Source organism: Lissotriton helveticus, chromosome 7 (genome assembly GCF_964261635.1).
Source record: "Lissotriton helveticus chromosome 7, aLisHel1.1, whole genome shotgun sequence".
NCBI classification, from domain to species: domain Eukaryota; kingdom Metazoa; phylum Chordata; class Amphibia; order Caudata; family Salamandridae; genus Lissotriton; species Lissotriton helveticus.
The window spans coordinates 1,948,711,077-1,948,732,676 of record NC_136068.1 but is presented as its reverse complement, the minus strand read 5'-3'; the positions used below and the strand labels follow the sequence as shown (position 1 = coordinate 1,948,732,676).

Sequence of the window (21,600 nt, the reverse complement as noted above, 5' to 3'; positions counted from 1 at the left end):
AATAAACGGCCTTGCTCTAGAAAGGGAGCGGAGAAAAAAATACTCAGCCTAACAATAATGAGTCATCTAAAGCTCCAACTCCCCTACTAAGCAAGTGAGGTGGAGTGAAAACAAAAGAGACAGCGAGAGAGAAAGAAAGGGGGCACGCGAAAGGGGGAGAAATATACAGATAGCAAATGAGAAGAGAGAGAAAAAGAGACAGAGAGAGTAAGAGAGAGAGAGGAGGCTAGGGAGTGGAGTATGAGAGAGACAGAAAGAGAGATCGGCAGAGGGATAGAGAAAGGAAAGAGAGCAAAAGAGAGAAGGGGATGAAGAGAGGGGTGAGGGAGTGAGATGGGGAGAGAGAAAAGGGGAGAAATAAAAAGATAGCAAGCGAGAAGAGAGAAAGGGGAGGGTGAGAGAGAGAGGAGAAAGAGACAAAGAGGGGTAAGGGAGAGTGAGAGTGTGAGCGAGAGGGTGACAGGGGGAGACAGAGAGGGGGTAAGAGTGAAAGAGAGAGAGAGAAAAAAATACAAAGCTAGCATATGAGAGAGGGAGAAACTGGAAGAGAAATAGACAGTGAAAATGAGACGGAGGGGGAGACGGACAGAAAAAGAGGTAAAAGGAAGAGTGCCATGAAAAAGGTGATAGCTGGACCTAGGCCTCAACGGTGAGAGAGAGAGGACACTTCCTAAATTCAACTGAAAAAGAAGACTGACAGACATTGAGTACACGGTCTATTCTTTAGTAAAGCATAAGGCAGCTTAGAACAGCCCGAGATCTGTAACCTGCATCACCAATGCCCTTAACGTCGTCACGACAAAACTCAATTACAAACCTAAATGAACTCGTCCATCTTATTCAGGGTTCTCAGACTCTCTTGGAGACGGGAGACAACTATGCAAAAAAAGTACAATGTAAATGGAGGCTCGCGTTCAGGGATTAGGATAATAACAATCAGAGAGGCTCTTCAAAGGTACAAATCTCAGATGAAATCCGCAAAAGCCGGCTGTTTCAGTTATTTTCAATTCAGAAAATCCTGCTTGAGAGCTTTTTTCCATTGTGAATGAGCTAGGTAATCCTGAAGCAGGGAAAAGTACAGCACCTGTCTCACAAACTCCCTACTCCATAGTCACTATTTTTTCAAGGGGAAAAATACTGAAAAAAAGCTATGCTTCTTTTCCCAGAACAAAGAGAATGATCCGAATGTAACACTGACAATTCACCTTGAACACCGACACCCACCGACCATGCACGCAACCTAGGATTCGTCCTCGACTCCTCCCTGTTCATGTCTAAACAGGTCAACGCCATCTCCTCCTCCTGCTACAATACCCTCTGCATGCTCTGCAGGATCTACAAGTGGATCCCGACCGAACCAAGAAGAACGGTGACACAGGCCCTCGTCAGCAGCAGACTGGACTATGGCAACGCACTCTACGCAGGAATCCCAGCCAAACACCTACGACGACTACAACGCATCCGAAACGCCTCCGCCCGACTGATCGTCAAAGTCCCCCGCCGCAGTCACTTCACCCCCGCCGCAGTCACATCACCCCCCACCTCAGAGACCTACATTGGCTCCCCGTCAACAAAAGGATCACCTTCAAGCTCCTCACCCACGCACACAAAGCACTCCACAACTCCGGACCAGCCTACCTGAACAGCAGACTCAGCTTCTACACCCCCACCCGCCAGATCCGCTCTGCCAGTCTCGCCCTAGCCGCTGTCCCCCGCATCCAAAGAACAACCTCCGGCGGTAGATCCTTCTCCTACCTCGCCGCCAAGACCGGGAATACCCTCCCTACCCACCTACGTCAGACCCAAGACCTACTAGCCTTCTGAAGACTCCTCAAGACCTGGCTCTTCGAGCAGTAGCGGCACCCCCTCCACTCAGCGCCTTGAGACCCTCACAGGTAAGTAGCGCGCTTTACAAATGTTCTGATTGATTGATTGAACAATAAGGCGACGGTCAGGGACTTCTCTCCCATAACTAGATCTCAAGGAGAGAAGTTTCTTATAGAAACAAAATCAGGATCCCCTCTATATTCTTGCCCACCAGCTATTCTCAAGTTAGCACAGAAAATGTAACACCACTTCCCATCAGCATTTGTAATACATCTCTTACGTCTGGGATTGACCTCGTAATTGGAAGAAGGTGATAAATCCAGTATTTGTAAAGCGCTAACAATTACCTGACGGCATCAAGGTGCTGGGGGACGTCGGGAAGATTAATCGAGCTACTGCCCAGAGTCACATGGTGCTCGGCTGACCTGCTGCCGGCGATCGAACTGTGACCCCCCGTGTTCCGGTATCAGTCGCCCTGGGGCTGCGCCACACCTTTCCCTCATCATTAGACAACTGCTACAAAAAACAAATTCTTTCAAACTACAGTCCCATTTTGGTACTTCACTGCCAGCTAAGATGCTGGAAAAAAGGGCCAATATGCAAATCTCCAAATATTTGGAAGACAATCTCTTCCTTGACCTTAGACAGTCTGAATGTAGACCCCATCATAGCACGGAGTCAGCAACAGAGGCATTTACCAATGAGCTCAGAGAAATTCTAGACCAGGGTGGAGCTGCACCTTAGTCCTGCTGGATCTTAATGCAGCTTTTGACGCGGTTTCTTACGCCAAACTTTTTCTTAAAAAACAAACAGAAAGAGTCCAATGTGTAGTTTGCCCCTCCCTTATGAATCCCCCTTTTTCATCAGTTGTGCGGAGCCACAGGGGTCTTCACGCAGCCGTATCCTGTGCTAAATACACACGTTCTATTTGCCAAAATAGTAAGAGCTCATGGATTTAGTTTGATATTATATATGGACCACGCCCAAACAGTGGTGTTCATATCTCAAAATGAAATATTTCACTGCTTGGATGACTGACATATCCGACTGGATGCAGCAAAACTGCTTGAAATGTAACAGTGAAAAGATGGGGGTTCTGTTGCTCGGTAAGCAAACGCCGCCACGGTCCACTTTAGGGTGGCCGAAACAGCTCGGAGAAACACCTACTTCGGTAACATCTGTGAGAAGCTTAGGAATGTTTTCGGAAAATCAACTGTCTTTTCCCTAATTAGTAAGAAAGTTGCACGCACCCGATTTTCATTCCTATACATGCCGTATAAAATATGTTGCTCCCGGCTACATCCAGGAGGATCGTAGTCCAAGCTGCGATTACCTCCAGGTTGGAGAACGGTAATGCCCTGCATTTTGGGTCTTCCTCAAAGTCTTCTGCAGCGGCTTCAGATCATTCAAAGTGGGGCAGCAAGAATGACTTTAGGTTCGACAAAGTGCGCATCAGTATCCACTCACTTGGGAAAACTTCACTGGCTCCCGTGAAAGAAAGAAATTGGTTCTAAATCCAGTGCTTTACTCATAAAGTCCATTACAATTCAGGACCTGGCTATCTAAGCTTCAAAATTCACAAAAATAGCCCCCTTAGAGGTCTGTGATCATCACACAAATCTTAATCCATGATTTCAAAGATAAAGTACACCAGACAGGATTTCAGGTCGTTCTTTTTCACGGTACACACTCTCTGGAATGCACTTCAGAGAAAATAATGATCATAACTCCTTCCGGAAACAGCTGAATTGCACAAAATGCTGAGTTGGAAATAACTAAATACCTAAATATTGTGTTAAGAATATTGGTATTGTAACATAGAATATCGATGTCATGAATATAGATTTTTAGGTACATAATATTGTTGTAAATAACATCATTTTATTTATCATTTACTTAAATGCAGTTATAAAAATATGTGTTTTGATTAAGTTAATATGTGTCAATTAAAATATGAAATTAAGTTAGTATTGTAAGTTTAATTGTTCATTTTTAAGGTAAAGTTTAAAATGTAAATAAAAAAACTTAAATTAGTAATTTATGATGTAGTTGCGAGTGTTGGGTTTTTAGGGGAATGCAGTGGGCAGTTAATACAATTATAATTAATTTTATTATTTTGCATTGTGCAATAAATATTTTATTGGTTAATACTTGTTATTTTTTAATAGTAATGTATTTAAGCAAAAGTTTGTTTAAAGTATATTTACAATTCAAATTTTTGCTAAATATTTTTTAGTAGTGCGTTGATGGGTTTGTAGGGTTAGAGTAGGAAGTTAATTACATTTAACAAATATATATGTGAATGTTAATACATTTTTTATTTGTTATGTAGTTGTTTAATAACTATGCAAACAAAATAGTTTAATTTGTTTGAATTTTTATAGTATATTCATAAGTTGAGATTTTTTATTAGAAATTGATATTTTAGTAGTGGATTGTTTGTTTTGTAGGGAAGTTAAGTAATTGATTAAACTAGGTCACTAGTGTTATATTTAAATATAATAATATTTTAAATATTTTACTTTATAGTGTATTTTTAATAAAAACGATATCCTTACCTTATTTTGGAGTATATTCCCTTCCACAACTTCCACAATATTCTTGACTCTATATTTTTATCATTCCTGTTATAAAGTATAGGAAGACTGTATTAAGGTTACCAATATTTAAAAAAAAAAAAAGATATTAGTGTGTTTCTATATTTGTGGTCTCGATACGTTGTCATACAACCAAATTTTCCTTACTGATAGGTCTTAGCGACAAACACCTTGGGTAGCTGTGCACTTTAAAAGTCTCATTTCATTTAATTGATTTCATTGAACAGACTTCGATGACAATGGCCAAGGGTCTGCCATGAGCAATGCGGACCAGAGTCAGTATTGCATGGTCATTTCAAAGAGGGGTCAAAGTCACGGAAAGCGGAGCTGGGGAGGCTACCTTCAGAAGGATTAGCAGAGCTCGGCCACACTACAGAGTACCCACCTGCTTACATCACCGGAGTATCCTTGGCAATTGCTTCTTCAGCCTCGGTGGGAAGATGGGGAGGAGATGAAATCCAAGGAGAGACAAAATGTTATGTAATGTCCGTTTTTTGTAAAGCGCGAACAATTACCCGAAGGTGTCAAGGAGCTGGGGTTCCTCGGGAAGATTAAGTAAGCTATTGCCCATAGCCACATGGTGCAGGGCTGATCTGGCGCCAGTGATCGAACCGTGAGCCCCCGGGTTCCAGAGTCCGATGCCCTGGCTGCTGAGCCACATGTCTTCCATTACCTCCTTATAAAAATAATTTGTAAAGCGCAAACAATCACACGTAAGGGTCTCCAGGCACTGGGGGCCGTCGGGAAGATTAAGCAATTTATTGCCCAGAGTCACATGGCGCTGGGTTAATCTGCCGTCGGCGCCGGGGATCGAACTGTGATCCCCAGATTCCAGTGTCAGTCGCCCTGGCCGCAGCGCCACACCTCTCTCCTTGAAAGCATCGAGTGAACTAACCCCAGAAGAATAACGGGGAAGAGTTGTTAAATTGTAACAGAGTTCACAACCTAACACTGCTGGAAAGTGAATGAAAAAAATAACTTGTTGATTTGAATATTGTAATCCTTCGGCTGAATATATTTTTAATTATAAACTTAGTAGTACACAGAATTATATAAATTGTGCTGTGAAGAAGAGGTCACTTAGTGTTATAAGTCGCAAAACATGTTTTTTAAACATCACAAGAGGTGGTATGCACTCCATGTTCATCCATATAGTCCGTTATTTTAACAACTTTACGCGTTGCGTGCCAAACCGGGCTGTGCATTTTGCCCTGAGTGCACCTTAAATTGAATAATAATACAGTGGGGAGCGCTGATCTGCACTCCACTCTCAGTCGCGCTGCTAATTGGATACTAGATCCTAAATTATTTGACCTAAAGGCCAAGTATTATTTAGTTTGACATTTGAGCAAAAGTGGGATTTTACACGGGTGGTATTATACATTTTGGCCTCCATAGGGGAGGGAGTTAATAACGGGATGTTTCACATTTGTTTTGGCAGAATTTTAAAGATAAAATTACTCGGTATATATTGATGTGTACACTGGTAACTTTGCGAATCAGAGGATGTAATGGTAATGATGGTTTTTTTTTTTGCAATTGTCATTTCAACAGCTACTCCTGACGAAGGGCAGGAAATTTGCCCGAAATGCATTGGGTTTTAATAAAGAATGGCTGCTCTGAATTATTTTGTGCATCGAGTGATCGTTTTTGCCCGAAGAGGCCCGGATGGGCACACGTGATAATGTGAAGCAGAACAGAATGCACTTTACGATATATGTGGATTTGTAACAAACGGTTGAAGCGGAGATAACTTGATAATGACACTGTGGACTATAAAAAAGAGGATTAACCTTGAAATCAAGTGAAAGGTCAATTAATTTAGGATCTAGTATCCAATTAGCAGTGCGACTGGAAGTGGAGTGCAGATCAGCGCTCCCCACTGTATTATGCAAAACATGTTTTGGCAACATTTTGTGTGCCTTGATTTCCAATTTATATTTACAAGTTAGTTTGAGTATTCAATCAAGCACTGAAAATAAAAGCGCTTAAAATTATAACAAGGATCTCAACTTGTCACTTTGTTTGTGGAAAAAAAGGTAGGTGATGAGGGACCAACTCTCAAGACAACCCCATCATTGAATGAATGAATGAATGAATACAGTACTTTTAGAGTGCACGATCACTCAAACATGAGCATCCTGGCACTAACTCAAACAAACGTTCTGCAATGAAAAGAACAGGAAAGAAACAAGAAAGGAAAAGAGAAAATACAGAAGGGGACGAAGGAGAGAAAGACTCCTTGAAACTGGCTTTGTTCGCAATGAACCAAAGCAGTCCTGGAAGTTGCTTCAAGGCATTCGATCCTAGGACCATGAAGGATTTGACTCCTAGGGATTTAAATCTCAAAAAGGCAAGTTGTAGCAGAGTCTCTGAAGACCAGAACAAGAGTTTTGAAGAAGACCCTCGTGTGCACAGGTAGCAAATGCAACTCCTGTGGACGAAGAACTATATCTAGGGAGTTTAAGCATCAAAATGGCGACTGGCGGCTGACTTTTGAACCAACTGGAGTCTATGAAGCAATTCCTTTGATTCCCTGCATACAAGCTGTTGCAATGATGCAGCCTCAAAGTTATCAGAACAAAGGCCACTGTTCACTTTGCGGCTAGAGGGAGCAAGTCAAAGATTGTTTTTAAATATTTAATCAATGAAAAGCACATCCCGGCTACTGATAGTACTTGTGGCTGAAAAGACAGTGCATTGGCAAATTTCACTCCCAAATTTGTTGCAACTTCTATTGTGGATGGAGGAGGAGGCACAGAATCCGACCATCACATCGTGGGGGAGAGCGAGTTAGACTTCACGAACAAAAGAATTTCTGTTTTATTAGTGTTACATTTTAAGTGATTATTTTCTATCCACTGAATAATACTTGTAAAACATTTCTCAAAAGTTATGTTTGGACCCCAAGGAATTCTCGTACAGAAATAGAATCAATGTTGTGTGGTCAGCATTGGAAGTGGTTGAAATTCCACAGGAAATAATCTAAGTTTTCAAAGGGGCAAGCCAATGTTAAATAGAGATTGACTAAGTGATGAGCCCTGAGGGATACCAAAGGCTAACAATCTTTCTTACGATGTGAACTGTCCAATGGACACTAATTGTTTCCTGTTAGTCAAAAGATTTAAACCAAGCCCAGGCCTTGCCGGTGATACCAATATCCAGAAGAGGCCGAAGAAGTACAGGACGAGAAATCAGATCAAACGCTGCTGTTAGATCTAATAGGATCAAAACAGCGTTGTTGCAGTTGTCCAGCGTTATCTTGATAGTCTCAGCAGAGACTTTGAGCAGGGCAGACTCTGTAGAGTGCCTCGGTCTCTACCCAGATTGACAAGAATGTAAGGCTTTAAAATTTTCCAATCAAATGGTCAGTTGAACATTCACAATCTTCTCTAAGATTTTAACCAGCAAAGGAAGTAGCGAAATAGGCTGAAAACTGGCCAGAATCGAGGGGTCCGCCAGAGATTTCTTTAAGAGTGGTTTGACGACTGCCACGTTCCAAGGCCCTGGGGCTTCAGCCAGAGAAATTGAAGTATTTCGAATCTGACTTATGACTGGGTTCACAATATGAACGGCCAAATGCAAAATGACAGGTGGCATGGGTCCGGGGGAGCCGGATTTACAAGCAAGGATAGCTCTCTGCAATTGCAGCAAGGCAATCGACTGAAACGTGGATTGGGTAAGTGGACTTGCCTCTCCTGGCTGGCTTGGTTCGGAATGTTTGGCATCAAAGCCATGTTGAGTTGTTAACATCTTTTCTTCAAAGAAGGTAGACAACCTGCCACACAGGGCCAGTAATGGGGCTTCATGCTGTAATAAAGACTTTGAGATTTAAAAATATGGTGAACTAGTCGTTGGAGGGTGATATTCTCGAAGGCTATACCTAAATATGATCAACAAGAACAAAGAGCCTTACAGCGAGCCCTTTTTAAAAGTGTGATCCCCATGAAGGTCTCACATAAGTGTGATGAAAGATGGAGCTAAAATGGGTATTTTTCAAAGATGCTAGGAAACAAACTACTGACAGTAAATGGAAAAGGACCCCCAACCCACAGAACAAATAGTAGAAGACCAGCTGATTATTAAATGAGTCTCCACCTAGAAAATCTGTCATCATTTATAGTGAAAAGGCTTGGTGTAAACGTTTCTGCTTTTTTAAAGGTGTTTGCCTTATTGTGAGCTTTCCTCTCATCACCTTTTGTGTATTTGATGTGACGCCCTATGTGGCAGGGCAAGTCCAGGAGTGGGTCCAATGGTCACTGTTAGAAGGTGTGGTCTAACGGCTAGAGCGGTCGACCTCGTAGCTGGGAAAGCGGGTTTGAGTCTCCACAGGGACGCTCAAATTCCTGTGATTCTGGCAAATCACTTAATCTCCCTGCGCCTAAAAAATAAATCTGCCCGTCTGTAACGCAACTGGTGCTCATGTAAAACGCCCCGATACCTTTGGGCCGAGTTCGTGCTATATTAAACTCAACAACAACTGTGCCAATGTAACCGAACTGCACCCGCCTGAAGAACCCCAATCAGGGCGAAACCAGTGCTTGGGTTCTAGTGCTGGATTGACCCCATTCAACAAAATCGTTTGATATTTCCTGTTTGCTCTCTGCTAAAAAGTTCTATTCCTGGAAGAGGTACTGACCAATCCGAAATCTCAGACGGGATAAGAGTGTGGCCCTAGAGACATTTCGCACAGGGTGTCTCTGGTCCCTTTCGGGCCTAATTGGGGGTGTGGAGTCTGTATCAAGGCATGTCCGTTTAGACAAAAGAAAGGAATTACAGGTGGGAAGGGGGGAGTGACCGCACCAGAGGCTAACAGGTTTTAAAGGGGTTCATAACATGAACTCACCTTCTGAGGCACTGATGTCGATAATCTCGCAGTCCTGCTCAATGAAACAGTCATCGTTCTCTTCCTCTATGTTTGATGAAACCACATCAGATATAGCCGTGCGTCCTGGTAATGAAAAGATGAAGCCAAGTATTATTGTATATAATTTATTGAAACAGAATATAGACAACAGGAATCGTGTTCAGTCACCAAACAAAATTCTCTCAAAAAGCTCTGCAGTTTCCCGTGCAAGTTTGAATATCAAACAGCTGCGTCCGGGTCCATCAGCGGCCCTGGGGGGATCAGGGATGACGTTAAATACAGAATACCTGTGTCCGGCACAGTGGAAGGAGGGGCGGACCAAGTCTGATATAATAATAAATATCTAACTGTGTTTGGTCTTTAGTCTCTTTCCTGTGACCCTGGCAGCTCAGTCACTTGCCGCTTAAAATTCCTCACAACGAACTGTCCTTTGATATCAGTGAACCCAGCGCTCCCAGCTACTCCTCCTTCCGAGTCCTTCATATCCAAACACCACTTCAAAACAACTTACCTGGAGCAAAGGAGCCTCTACAGCAGGAAGAGAGCACCTCTCCCCGAGCAAACTTGCTTAAATATAGTTTGTGACTGTAGAGCGCTTTAACAGAGGACCAGCATCACCAACCCTTCTCAATCCAAATAACTGACTAACATATCCACCACGCCAACTACTTTCATGTTTCACTATACTGATTCAACACTAATCCTATGGGTTCCGAAGTAATGTGCTACTCGCCAAAAAAGCGTTTCAAAACGCCATCACGGGTAACAAGATCGATATAAATGCAAACTTTTTTCCCTCTTCTATCCCTCCGTTATCCTTCTCACTCCAAATAATTGACTAACCTATCCACCACTTATATCACTTTCATATTTCACTACACTAATCCTTTATGGGTTCCAGAGTAGTGTGCTACTCGTCGAAACAGCGATTTGACGCCTTGTCAGGGGTAATAGGCGCTATATAAATGCAATTACAATACAAAATCGCATATTGGGGGGGATTTGAGAGTCTGCCAGATTATTAAAAATCTTAGCTTTGAGTACAAGCACTTATCACAGAGGTGGTAAATGGTGTGCACCCACATATCAAGGAGGGAGTACAGGATCCGGCAGAACATTGCATATCAAATAGCTATGCAGAGGCACGGATGAGGCGCCTGGCACAGGGTCAGGTAGGAGTTCACATGCCTGAGCTCTATGCACAGCACGGATGAGGTGCCTGGCACAGGGTCAGGTAGGAGTTCACATGCCTGAGCTCTATGCACAGCACAGATGAGGTGCCTGGCATAGGGTCAGGTAGGAGTTCACATGCCTGAGCTCTATGCAGAGGCACGGATGAGGTGCCTGGCATAGGGTCAGGTAGGAGTTCACATGCCTGAGCTCTATGCACAGGCACGGATGAGGTGCCTGGCAGAGGGTCAGGTAGGAGTTCACATGCCTGAGCTCTATGCAGAGGCATGGATGAGGCGCCTGGCACAGGGTCAGGTAGGAGTTCACATGCCTGAGCTCTATGCACCGCACGGATGAGGTGCCTGGCATAGGGTCAGGTAGGAGTTCACATGCCTGAGCTCTATCCAGAGGCACGGATGAGGTGCCTGGCACAGGGTCAGGTAGGAGTTCACATGCCTGAGCTCTATGCAGAGGCACGGATGAGGTGCCTGGCACAGGGTCAGGAAGGAGTTCACATGCCTGAGCTCTATCCAGAGGCACGGATGAGGTGCCTGGCATAGGGTCAGGTAGGAGTTCACATGCCTGGGCTCTATGCAGAGGCATGGATGAGGTGCCTGGCATAGGGTCAGGTAGGAGTTCACATGCCTGAGCTCTATGCAGAGGCACGGATGAGGTGCCTGGCACAGGGTCAGGTAGGAGTTCACATGCCTGAGCTCTATGCAGAGGCACGGATGAGGTGCCTGGCATAGGGTCAGGTAGGAGTTCACATGCCTGAGCTCTATGCACAGCCATGGATGAGGTGCCTGGCATAGGGTCAGGTAGGAGTTCACATGCCTGGGCTCTATGCAGAGGCATGGATGAGGTGCCTGGCATAGGGTCAGGTAGGAGTTCACATGCCTGAGCTCTATGCAGAGGCACGGATGAGGTGCCTGGCACAGGGTCAGGTAGGAGTTCACATGCCTGAGCTCTATGCACAGGCACGGATGAGGTGCCTGGCACAGGGTCAGGTAGGAGTTCACATGCCTGAGCTCTATGCAGAGGCACGGATGAGGTGCCTGGCACAGGGTCAGGTAGGAGTTCACATGCCTGAGCTCTATGCACAGGCACGGATGAGGTGCCTGGCACAGGGTCAGGAAGGAGTTCACATGCCTGAGCTCCATGCACAGCACGGATGAGGTGCCTGGCACAGGGTCAGGTAGGAGTTCACATGCCTGAGCTCTATGCAGAGGCATGGATGAGGCGCCTGGCACAGGGTCAGGTAGGAGTTCACATGCCTGAGCTCTATGCACAGGCACGGATGAGGTGCCTGGCCGAGGGTCAGGTAGGAGTTCACATGCCTGAGCTCTATGCAGAGGCACGGATGAGGTGCCTGGCATAGGGTCAGGTAGGAGTTCACATGCCTGAGCTCTATGCAGAGGCATAGATGAGGCGCCTGGCACAGGGTCAGGTAGGAGTTCACATGCCTGAGCTCTATGCAGAGGCATGGATGAGGCGCCTGGCACAGGGTCAGGTAGGAGTTCACATGCCTGAGCTCTATGCACCGCACGGATGAGGTGCCTGGCATAGGGTCAGGTAGGAGTTCACATGCCTGAGCTCTATGCACAGCACGGATGAGGTGCCTGGCATAGGGTCAGGTAGGAGTTCACATGCCTGAGCTCTATGCACAGCACGGATGAGGTGCCTGGCACAGGGTCAGGTAGGAGTTCACATGCCGGAGCTCTATGCAGAGGCACGGATGAGGTGCCTGGCACAGGGTCAGGTAGGAGTTCACATGCCTGAGCTCTATCCAGAGGCACGGATGAGGTGCCTGGCACAGGGTCAGGTAGGAGTTCACATGCCTGAGCTCTATGCAGAGGCACGGATGAGGTGCCTGGCACAGGGTCAGGTAGGAGTTCACATGCCAGAGCTCTATGCACAGCACGGATGAGGTGCCTGGCACAGGGTCAGGTAGGAGTTCACATGCCGGAGCTCTATGCACAGCACGGATGAGGTGCCTGGCACAGGGTCAGGTAGGAGTTCACATGCCTGAGCTCTATGCAGAGGCACGGATGAGGTGCCTGGCACAGGGTTAGGTAGGAGTTCACATGCCTGAGCTCTATGCACCGCACGGATGAGGTGCCTGGCACAGCGTCAGGTAGGAGTTCACATGCCTGAGCTCTATGCACGGGCACGGATGAGGTGCCTGGCACAGGGTCAGGTAGGAGTTCACATGCCGGAGCTCTATGCACAGCACGGATGAGGTGCCTGGCATAGGGTCAGGTAGGAGTTCACATGCCTGAGCTCTATGCACAGCACGGATGAGGTGCCTGGCACAGGGTCAGGTAGGAGTTCACATGCCTGAGCTCTATGCAGAGGCACGGATGAGGTGCCTGGCATAGGGTCAGGTAGGAGTTCACATGCCTGAGCTCTATGCACAGCACAGATGAGGTGCCTGGCATAGGGTCAGGTAGGAGTTCACATGCCTGAGCTCTATGCACAGCACGGATGAGGTGCCTGGCACAGGGTCAGGTAGGAGTTCACATGCCGGAGCTCTATGCACAGCACGGATGAGGTGCCTGGCATAGGGTCAGGTAGGAGTTCACATGCCTGAGCTCTATGCACAGCACGGATGAGGTGCCTGGCATAGGGTCAGGTAGGAGTTCACATGCCTCAGCTCTATGCAGAGGCACGGATGAGGTGCCTGGCATAGGGTCAGGTAGGAGTTCACATGCCTGAGCTCTATGCACAGGCACACGTCAGGAGCGGACGAAGGGCCTGGCACAGCTTTACAAATGATGTACAGGCACAGATGTGTGCTGAGGTACCCGTCGGGGGGCACTTCACTGGCAGGGGTACAGAGCCACACGCCTGATAAGGAGGACGGATGAAGTAGGTAGGAGAGAAATATTGATTATTATGCACAAGCTAATGACTTAGAATATCCGATATTAGTAGATTTGAATGATGATTGAGTGGCTTGGACTGGCAGACGCACAGGTCAGAACGGGTTTAGTGCCCATTTCTGCACCCCGCGCAAGGCGGGCACAAACACACATCTGTGCTTGTTTGTTTTCACTGGATCTTCCACCCATGAAGAAGGAGCTAAATCACAAATGATGCTTCTGAAGAAGGGGGTAACTATGACTAAACCGTGGGCAACGGATTAACGCAAACAGAGAGGAGCTTGTTGCTAAGTAGTTACTCATTACCTCTGTCATAACAAGTACTTTTCCTTACCTGAGCTGGGCTCCGCGTGGCTCTCTTTGCCTGCGTAGGGGAAACCCTTGGAAGTCAGGATTGACTTGTCCTCATTTTCCAAAGAAACTGCTCTTTCCCAGACAGGAAATCCAGCTGTATAAGACGAAAAACATTACCTTTAGTTCTAAAAGTGGTGAGCTGCAAAACACAGTTTAAAAAAACAGGAGTTAATCAAACAGAGATGAGGAGTGTGAATAGTCTTGAAGGGGGTACTGCCTGCACTGAACGGTGGAGCCTTTTTCATGATGGATGAGAGTAGACGTTACTTCCTCATCAACCCTACTGGTCACCGTCCTCTCACACTGACAGAACCCTTCAGGCTTCGGCTGCAGTGTAGGCACCGGGGACGCCTGGAATCGGGCACGAAACCAGCAGACACTACCATGATTTCCACGAAAGTTCTGACGAGTGTATTTTTTGATAGAGAAACAGTCATAAGTCACATACTGAACCCTGAGAGAGTGTACACACGCTCATGGGCCAACGCTAGGATTCCTCAGGGTTATTACTGGTGCATCAGGAGTGACGGGGTCACAGCTGAGGCTTGTTGGGTTCCGTCAATCTTGCCGCTCCAAATCTCTAATGAGCTGGTCTTTGAGCTGGGGGCTCTGCCAGCAGGAAACAGAGGACTGTTTACATGCCAGACGGTCTCGCGGCTTCTTTTCCTGGGTTGCTGCAGCTTAGTCTTGACCACAGTGAACTGGTATCATTTCTACTCCTCTGGGGGGTGTCAAGCAAAGCTTCCAGCCTCCTTCACGCATGCGCACCATGCTAATCATGCACAGGGGGCGCTGTCACTCTCAGGCCGCGCACTGGGAACCAGAATCTGTCCAATCAGATACCGGTGGCGGGTCGTGGCTTCTCTAACACGAGACAGGCTTCGGGGTTGGCAGGAAGCCCGTCTCTGTAAGATGTGTGGCTTTGGCCCACAGTATCCGTGCAAGTGTCGCTGCGCTCAGACCACATGATGGCTCGGTTGACAAGGCCTGGCCTCTGGGTCAGGTGAGTACAAGGGACCCTTCCTGTTACCTTCAATGCATGCGAATTCAAACGAGACACAAGCCAGGCTCGGCTTTGATGTGGCTTCTGCACAGAGAGGAAAGGCAAATAGCCGAGCCAGGGCATAGGCAGGAAAGGGAAGACAGCAACCGCGATACCCATGGGACTTATGAGGCATCCTATAATATTATTACAAATACAAGTACAGAGGGCACCCCCTTAATGGAACCCCCCACCTCTCATGTACCTATGATTTACTGCATTGGTTTCATGAAACACTTGACAACACCAAAGCTTTCGCTGGAATCTACAGTGCGCTTAAAGCGAAGGTGACTAAACCACACAGGCCCTCAGTTCGACTGACCTGATAATTACAATGCGGCCCTATAGGCATTGTAAGTATAGTGGAAATATCGCTGCTCCATGGAGTTTCACCCAGACATTTCACCTGCTGCAAACAGCCTCAATGTGAAATACCCGGGAAAGCAGCTGGAGCCAGCAGGGCGCGTTCCTTTCCCACATATCCCCCAAATACTCACAATTTTGAGCTATTTCACCCCTCCCAGGAAAACGGGGACTCCCGGTAACAGAACTCCAGGGGAGCGAAATTACAGGGATTATTCTAGACCATTTGAAGTGACAGCCATTGTGAGACTGGAATAAAATATGTTTGTCTTTGAAACCCCAGACTCCACCAACAACCTACAGTGCTACTGACATGCTCTTGTTGTGCAACAAGCAGTTACTTAAACAAAACAAGGGAACCCAGGGCGCAATATGCTAAGGACCTTGGGTAGGTACTTATTTTTAAAGACAGTGGTCCTTAGACAGGAGGGAAATTTTGGGAGAGAATGAATATACAACAAATGGAACTATATTTTTTAAGGAAATGTCCAGCCGGACAATTTATTATCTTGATGAAAGTAATCACAAAGCAATAATATACAGAGTGTGATAGAAGTGGGACACCAGCCAATGTCCGACTAACACACTGGGGAAACACAAACAAAAAGGAACAAGCACTGGCGTTGCCAATAGGTCTCGCAGTAGGAAAGTTGGAGCTGTTGGTTTTGTAAATGACAAAGCCCTTTAATTTTTAAAAAAGAAAACAAAAATAAAAGGCATTGTTATTTGCAATTGTAATAGCTCCAACTTTCCTACTGCGAGACCTATTGGCAACGCCAGTGCTTGTTACTCTTGGTTTCCCTGATATTTCAGCTAGCATTGTCTAGAGCCAGCCCAAATTAATGCGTTCTCATACCTTGCAAAACTATTATACTCGGTTTCTTTAAAAGTTGAAACTGTCACAATTTGCCAACATGGGCCACTTTTTCCGCTCTCTGATTAACTAATGAGGGCAACTTTTGCTCTAGGCCTATTTTCTGACACAGCCCATCAGTAGCGACTTGGAGGTGGAGAGGTGCACACTTTGCAAGTATCATTTCCATTGTTTAATAGTCATACTGGATTCGCGCATCGCAGCGCATTCTCGTCACTTCTCCGCTCTTTTTCTGCAGGCCCCTGCCAGTGACTCACTGTGAAGTGTTGTGACCTTCTGCTAGTGTTGAGTGTATGGCAGCCGGGTGTTATGGCCCAACAACCCCTCTCTAATCACCCTCCCCCGGCGTGTCAGCTGCTTCCCTGGCAGTGCACCATGCCGCGCCTGGTTACAGCAGCGTTAACTCCTTTTAGCAGTACCCTTTCAGATCGCTAAGACTTTGGCAATGTCACATATGCCAACTGCTCAGACAATTCCAGCAATTTCAGTTTTGCGCAGGGCCCAGGGTCAACTTTTCCCTGCGGTGCGAGGCTCTGGCGAACAGTGCCATGCTAGTATCAAATAACTAGGACACAGAGAGAGTGTCTTCTAGCAGTTCCATCCTCTCGTTGACGACAGTGCCGTCTGTATATATTGAGTCACTGCATTAGGAGCTACTATATTTTATTATAATCGTCAGTCTTTAACCTGGACTGAGAGAGGTAGAAGCAGTAAAGAGAGACAGAAGAAAGAGACAACTGGAAAAAAGTAAAACATTGAGAAAACAGGAATGAAAAGCAATAAGCAAGAGAACGAACAAATGATAGATGGGACAACGGGAAGCAAAGAGAGGACGCACGAAGGGAAGCTGAGCGAAAGGATAAACGGGCAGAGGAGGCAAAAGAGAGGACAATGGGTATGAAGAGAAACAAGCGTTAAGAGCGGCCGGCCGGGAAACTGAAAGTACGGCCGGCCTGCGGCCGGCCATGATTCAATTGAGGGAAGGGAGAAAGGAGGCGGATGGCGCCGCTGCGTCATAGTTTCCCGGAAGCCCGTGAACCTTCTGTTCCTCTAGGCCTGACACAGCGTGGTAAGTCTCAGATTTGGCTCATGGTGGCTGGGACCAGTGTCGGAGGCGGGGGGTGGGGGGGGGGAATGCTGTGGTATGAGAGTGAGAATAAACAACTAGGACCTGGCAGGGGTGTTTGCTCTCTTCCTGTATTCTGAACGTGGTGTCTCTTGGCGCGGGCGCGAGAACAAACCTGAGGAAAGGCTCACGGGTTCACTGTGAGAAGAGAATGACGATGGGTGAGAGAATAAATAGAACGTGTGGGGTAAATTAAGGAGAAAGGACTGAGGGGCTGATGTAAAAGAGGGGCCAAGGAACACAGGAGCTGGAGGCAAAGACACAAAGGACAGTGAGACAATGAATAAGGGGACGATGAAGGAGGAGTAGAGAAAAGATGAGAAAGAGAAAAGAAAACGCGAGGAAGTGATAGAACGAACAAATGATAGATGGGACAACGGGAAGCAAAGAGAGGACGTGAGACGATGGGTGAGAGAATAAATAGAACGTGTGGGAAACTGAAAGTACGGCCGGCCTGCGGCCGGCCATGATTCATTAGGGGAGGAGAAGCCGCAGAGCGCACGCTGGGCGAAGCCCTTTGATGTGCTGTGCGGCCGTGAATGCGCGTGCTTGTTTTGTCACGTGATTCACGTGAACTCTAAGAAAACCGCAGCGCAAGAAGCCCTTGGTTTGACGAGGATTTCGAGCACTTGAATTCTCGCTCCCTCAATGCGCTTGCGCGCATTGTAGGTCACGAGACCTAAAAATGGTAGGCAATATCGGGTCATCTGAATATCACAAATCATAACACAGATAATCCACAATATACACATATGCAAGAACAATTCGTGTCAGCTATGCATTTAGTGCATTTAAGGTCGACGACGTTTCGAACCATACAAAATATCGGTTCATCCTCAGGACAGAGAATAGTTGCCTAAAGAATTAACAATCACAGTTGTGCCCACAGTGGGGTGTAGCTGAAAAGTTCAGTGCAAACGTAATGTTTGAGCAATAATCAATGAATAGGTCCAAGGCAATTGTTAAGGTAATCAGCGGTCGTCACGCCTGCAAGGACCCCCATTGCGGACCTGCTTTTGCATATTGTCAGATTTTTCATCGAGGGCATTTTCCCGCTGATTACCTTAACAATTGCCTTGGACCTATTCATTGATTATTGCTCAAACATTACGTTTGCACTGAACTTTTCAGCAACACCACACTGTGGGCACAACTGTGATTGTAAATTTTTTAGGCAACTATTCTCTGTCCTGAGGATGAACCGATATTTTGTATGGTTCGAAACGTCGACCTTAAATGCACTAAATGCATAGCTGACACGAATTGTTCTTGCATATGTGTATATTGTGGATTATCTGTGTTATGATTTATGATATTAAGATGACCCGATATTGCCTACCATTTTTCCTTTTTGTTTGTGTTTCCCCAGTGTGTTAGTCGGACATCGGCTGGTGTCCCACTTCTATCACACTCTGTATTATTGCTTTGTGATTACTTTCATCAAGATAATAAATTGTCCGGCTGGACATTTCCTTTAAAAATATAGTTCCATTTGGTCTATATTCATTCTCTCCCAAAATTTCCCTCCTGTCTAAGGACCACTGTCTTTAAAAATAAGTGCAACAAGCAGTGGCATTGTTCGCCTGGTGCTCAGCTTTCCTGGTGAGCTGGAGCTGCGTAAAGGAGGCCAGTATCGGGGTCATGCGGACTGAGCCAGGCACATTCAGATGGTTTCCTGCCACAGCTGGATCCCCACCAAAAGAGTTAAATTTAAGGCCTTTTGGGATTGTGGGGAGGGGGCTGCGATGGGGAGAGGGTGCAGTTTCAGACAAGGTTCCCAGCAAGTTAACAGTAAATGTAAATATTTTGATAACATTGAGCTGCTTGGACTTTACGAGCAAGTAAAAGTATAAGGATTTGTGTCGTCAGCCCAGATTAAGGTGCTACATAATTAACTGAATAATAGGATTTGTTCTTTCTACTGCCTGTGTGAGTGAAAACTCAATGTAATAGTAGGCCAAGCCTAGGATTCTAGTCCACATGCATTAGGAAGGGTTCATAGATACACTCTGTGGCCACCACTGTCACTCACTCGGGGCACGGTCGCGGTTCTCTCTGCGCTGAGACTTCTGCTGGTGCATGGGATACAGCTGTAACTCTTGTTCCTTTGTTAATGAGAAGGCAGCAGTCACAACTGGAAAACCTGTTGATAAGGCAGACATATGAGGTGTTAAAGATGGTATTGTTGACCAAAGTGTAGGGCGAGAACGCAGATCTCTAACAGCGCCTAGCGATAAGGCCAAGCGCTGCTACCGGCCTAATGAGATTGCTGCGATGCCTGGAAGGTTGACTGCATTCTTGTACGAATATCAAACTCACATGAACTGGAACTGATGCCGCCTCCTGGATCATCCAAGTGTTGTCGTGCTCCACAGTCTGACCCCTCCTTGTACGAGATCCTGAATAAAACATCAGGAATGGCGTCCGGGTGAGATGCTGCACAGATAAACAGACAGGGTTACACACAACAGCTGAAACCAGCCTGAACCGGACAGCAGCATTCAACCTCTTCATGTTCGTGCACCAGCTACTGGAAACATTCAGCCAGATTGGTTGGTGCAAATGACGTAGATTGTGACAGCCTGCCACGAGCACCTTCCTGCAGAGGTCAACAACGCAGTTTGTTTTGGAAATAAGCTGCTGTCACGTCTCAGGGTGCAGAAAACGACCAGTCATCAATCCCCCAAACATGCAGTCTGCACCTGGTGGGTTTCCGCCATTAGGAGGGTAGAGACCCCCAATGAAGCACAATGCACAACTAATCACACAGGATACTCCCTTACAGTGAGGGCACTCTATAGTCTCCAAGGAGTACAAAACTGCTCCAGTCAGAATGTGGTGTATCAGAACATCCTATTGAATCTGGGTCAAAGGGATTAGTCACATGAACGCCAAACTGCTGAAACATACCACTGTTTCAGCCAGTCTGACATATTGCAGGCACCCACTCAGAAGTGGCCCCTGACTTCTGGCCAATCAGACATGCTGAAGTCCCTGATACCTTTCCAAGAATACCATGTGCTCCTCAGCGCAGGTAAGAACACTCTCCTGTGGTTTTGCAATCAAGTTCAAAACCACTCCATTTCCACCCCGCTCTCTGGAATGCATAAAAAGTTAGTTTCAGCCACTCACTCAGACTTTCATGAATTCAGGTCAACCTTGAGAGCGTTTAGACAGAGGCTTCTGTACAGAAGTAAAGTAACTTTTCAAGTATCCCCATCCTTTAAAGACAAATCCAAAGAACGCTAGAGGAAAACCAAAAACGAAACCATGACATTTATTTATTTATTTAATGGCATTTATAGAGCGCATGCAATTACCCGTAGGCGTCTCGGCGCAAGTTAAAATTCACTGCACGAGAAGCAGGTACATGGGCCGCGCGGGCCTTGCCCTCTCTACCACAAGCATGATCTACACAGACCAACTTACACAATCCGGGCTCCAGCACCACATGCATGATCTACGCAGACCAACTTACACCATCCAGGCTCCAGCACCACATGCATGATCTACGCAGACCAACTTACACAATCCAGGCTCCAGCATCACATGCATGATCTGCGCAGACCAACTTACACAATCTGGGCTCCAGCACCACAAGCATGATCTACGCAGACCAACTTACACAATCCGGGCTCCAGCACCACATGCATGATCTACGCAGACCAACTTACACCATCCAGGCTCCAGCACCACATGCATGATCTACGCAGACCAACTTACACAATCCAGGCTCCAGCACCACATGCATGATCTACGCAGACCAACTCTCACAAACCAGGCTCCAGCACCACATGCATGATCTACGCAAACCAATTTACACAATCCAGGCTTCAGCACCACATGCATGATCTGCGCAGACCAACTTACACAATCCAGGCTCCAGCACCACATGCATGATCTACGCAGACCAACTTACACAATCCAGGCTCCAGCATCACATGCATGATCTGCGCAGACCAACTTACACAATCCAGGCTCCAGCACCACATGCATGATCTACGCAGACCAACTTACACAATCTGGGCTCCAGCACCACATGCATGATCTACGCAGACCAACTTACACAATCCAGGCTCCAGCACCACATGCATGATCTGCGCAGACCAACTTACACCATCCAGGCTCCAGCACCACATGCATGATCTACGCAGACCAACTTACACAATACAGGCTCCGGCACCACATGCATGATCTACGCAGACCAACTCTCACAAACCAGGCTCCAGCACCACATGCATGATCTACGCAGACCAACTTACACAATCCAGGCTCCAGCACCACATGCATGATCTACGCAAACCAATTTACACAATCCGGGCTCCAGCACCACATGCATGATCTACGCAGACCAACTTACACAATCCAGGCTCCAGCACCACATGCATGATCTACGCAGACCAACTTACACAATCCAGGCTCCAGCACCACATGCATGATCTACGCAGACCAACTTACACAATCCAGACTCCAGCACCACATGCATGATCTACGCAGA

The 21,600-nt window shown here is 46.6% G+C and overlaps 1 protein-coding gene across 3 annotated transcripts in view; it reads right to left on the bottom strand.

Annotated features, from left to right (window-relative positions):
- The window catches only part of LOC144770960 (uncharacterized), an 86,062-nt gene that overhangs the window by 19,765 nt on the left and 44,697 nt on the right, over positions 1-21,600 (bottom strand). For all 3 annotated transcript variants that reach the window (XM_078655814.1, XM_078655813.1, XM_078655815.1), the window contains exons 4-7: positions 19,422-19,538; positions 19,135-19,245; positions 13,678-13,791; positions 9,271-9,375 (exon numbers count right to left, since the gene is read on the bottom strand). In XM_078655814.1, coding sequence (XP_078511940.1) covers positions 9,271-9,375; positions 13,678-13,791; positions 19,135-19,245; positions 19,422-19,538 — 447 coding nt within the window. The remainder of the gene's footprint in view (positions 1-9,270; positions 9,376-13,677; positions 13,792-19,134; positions 19,246-19,421; positions 19,539-21,600) is intronic.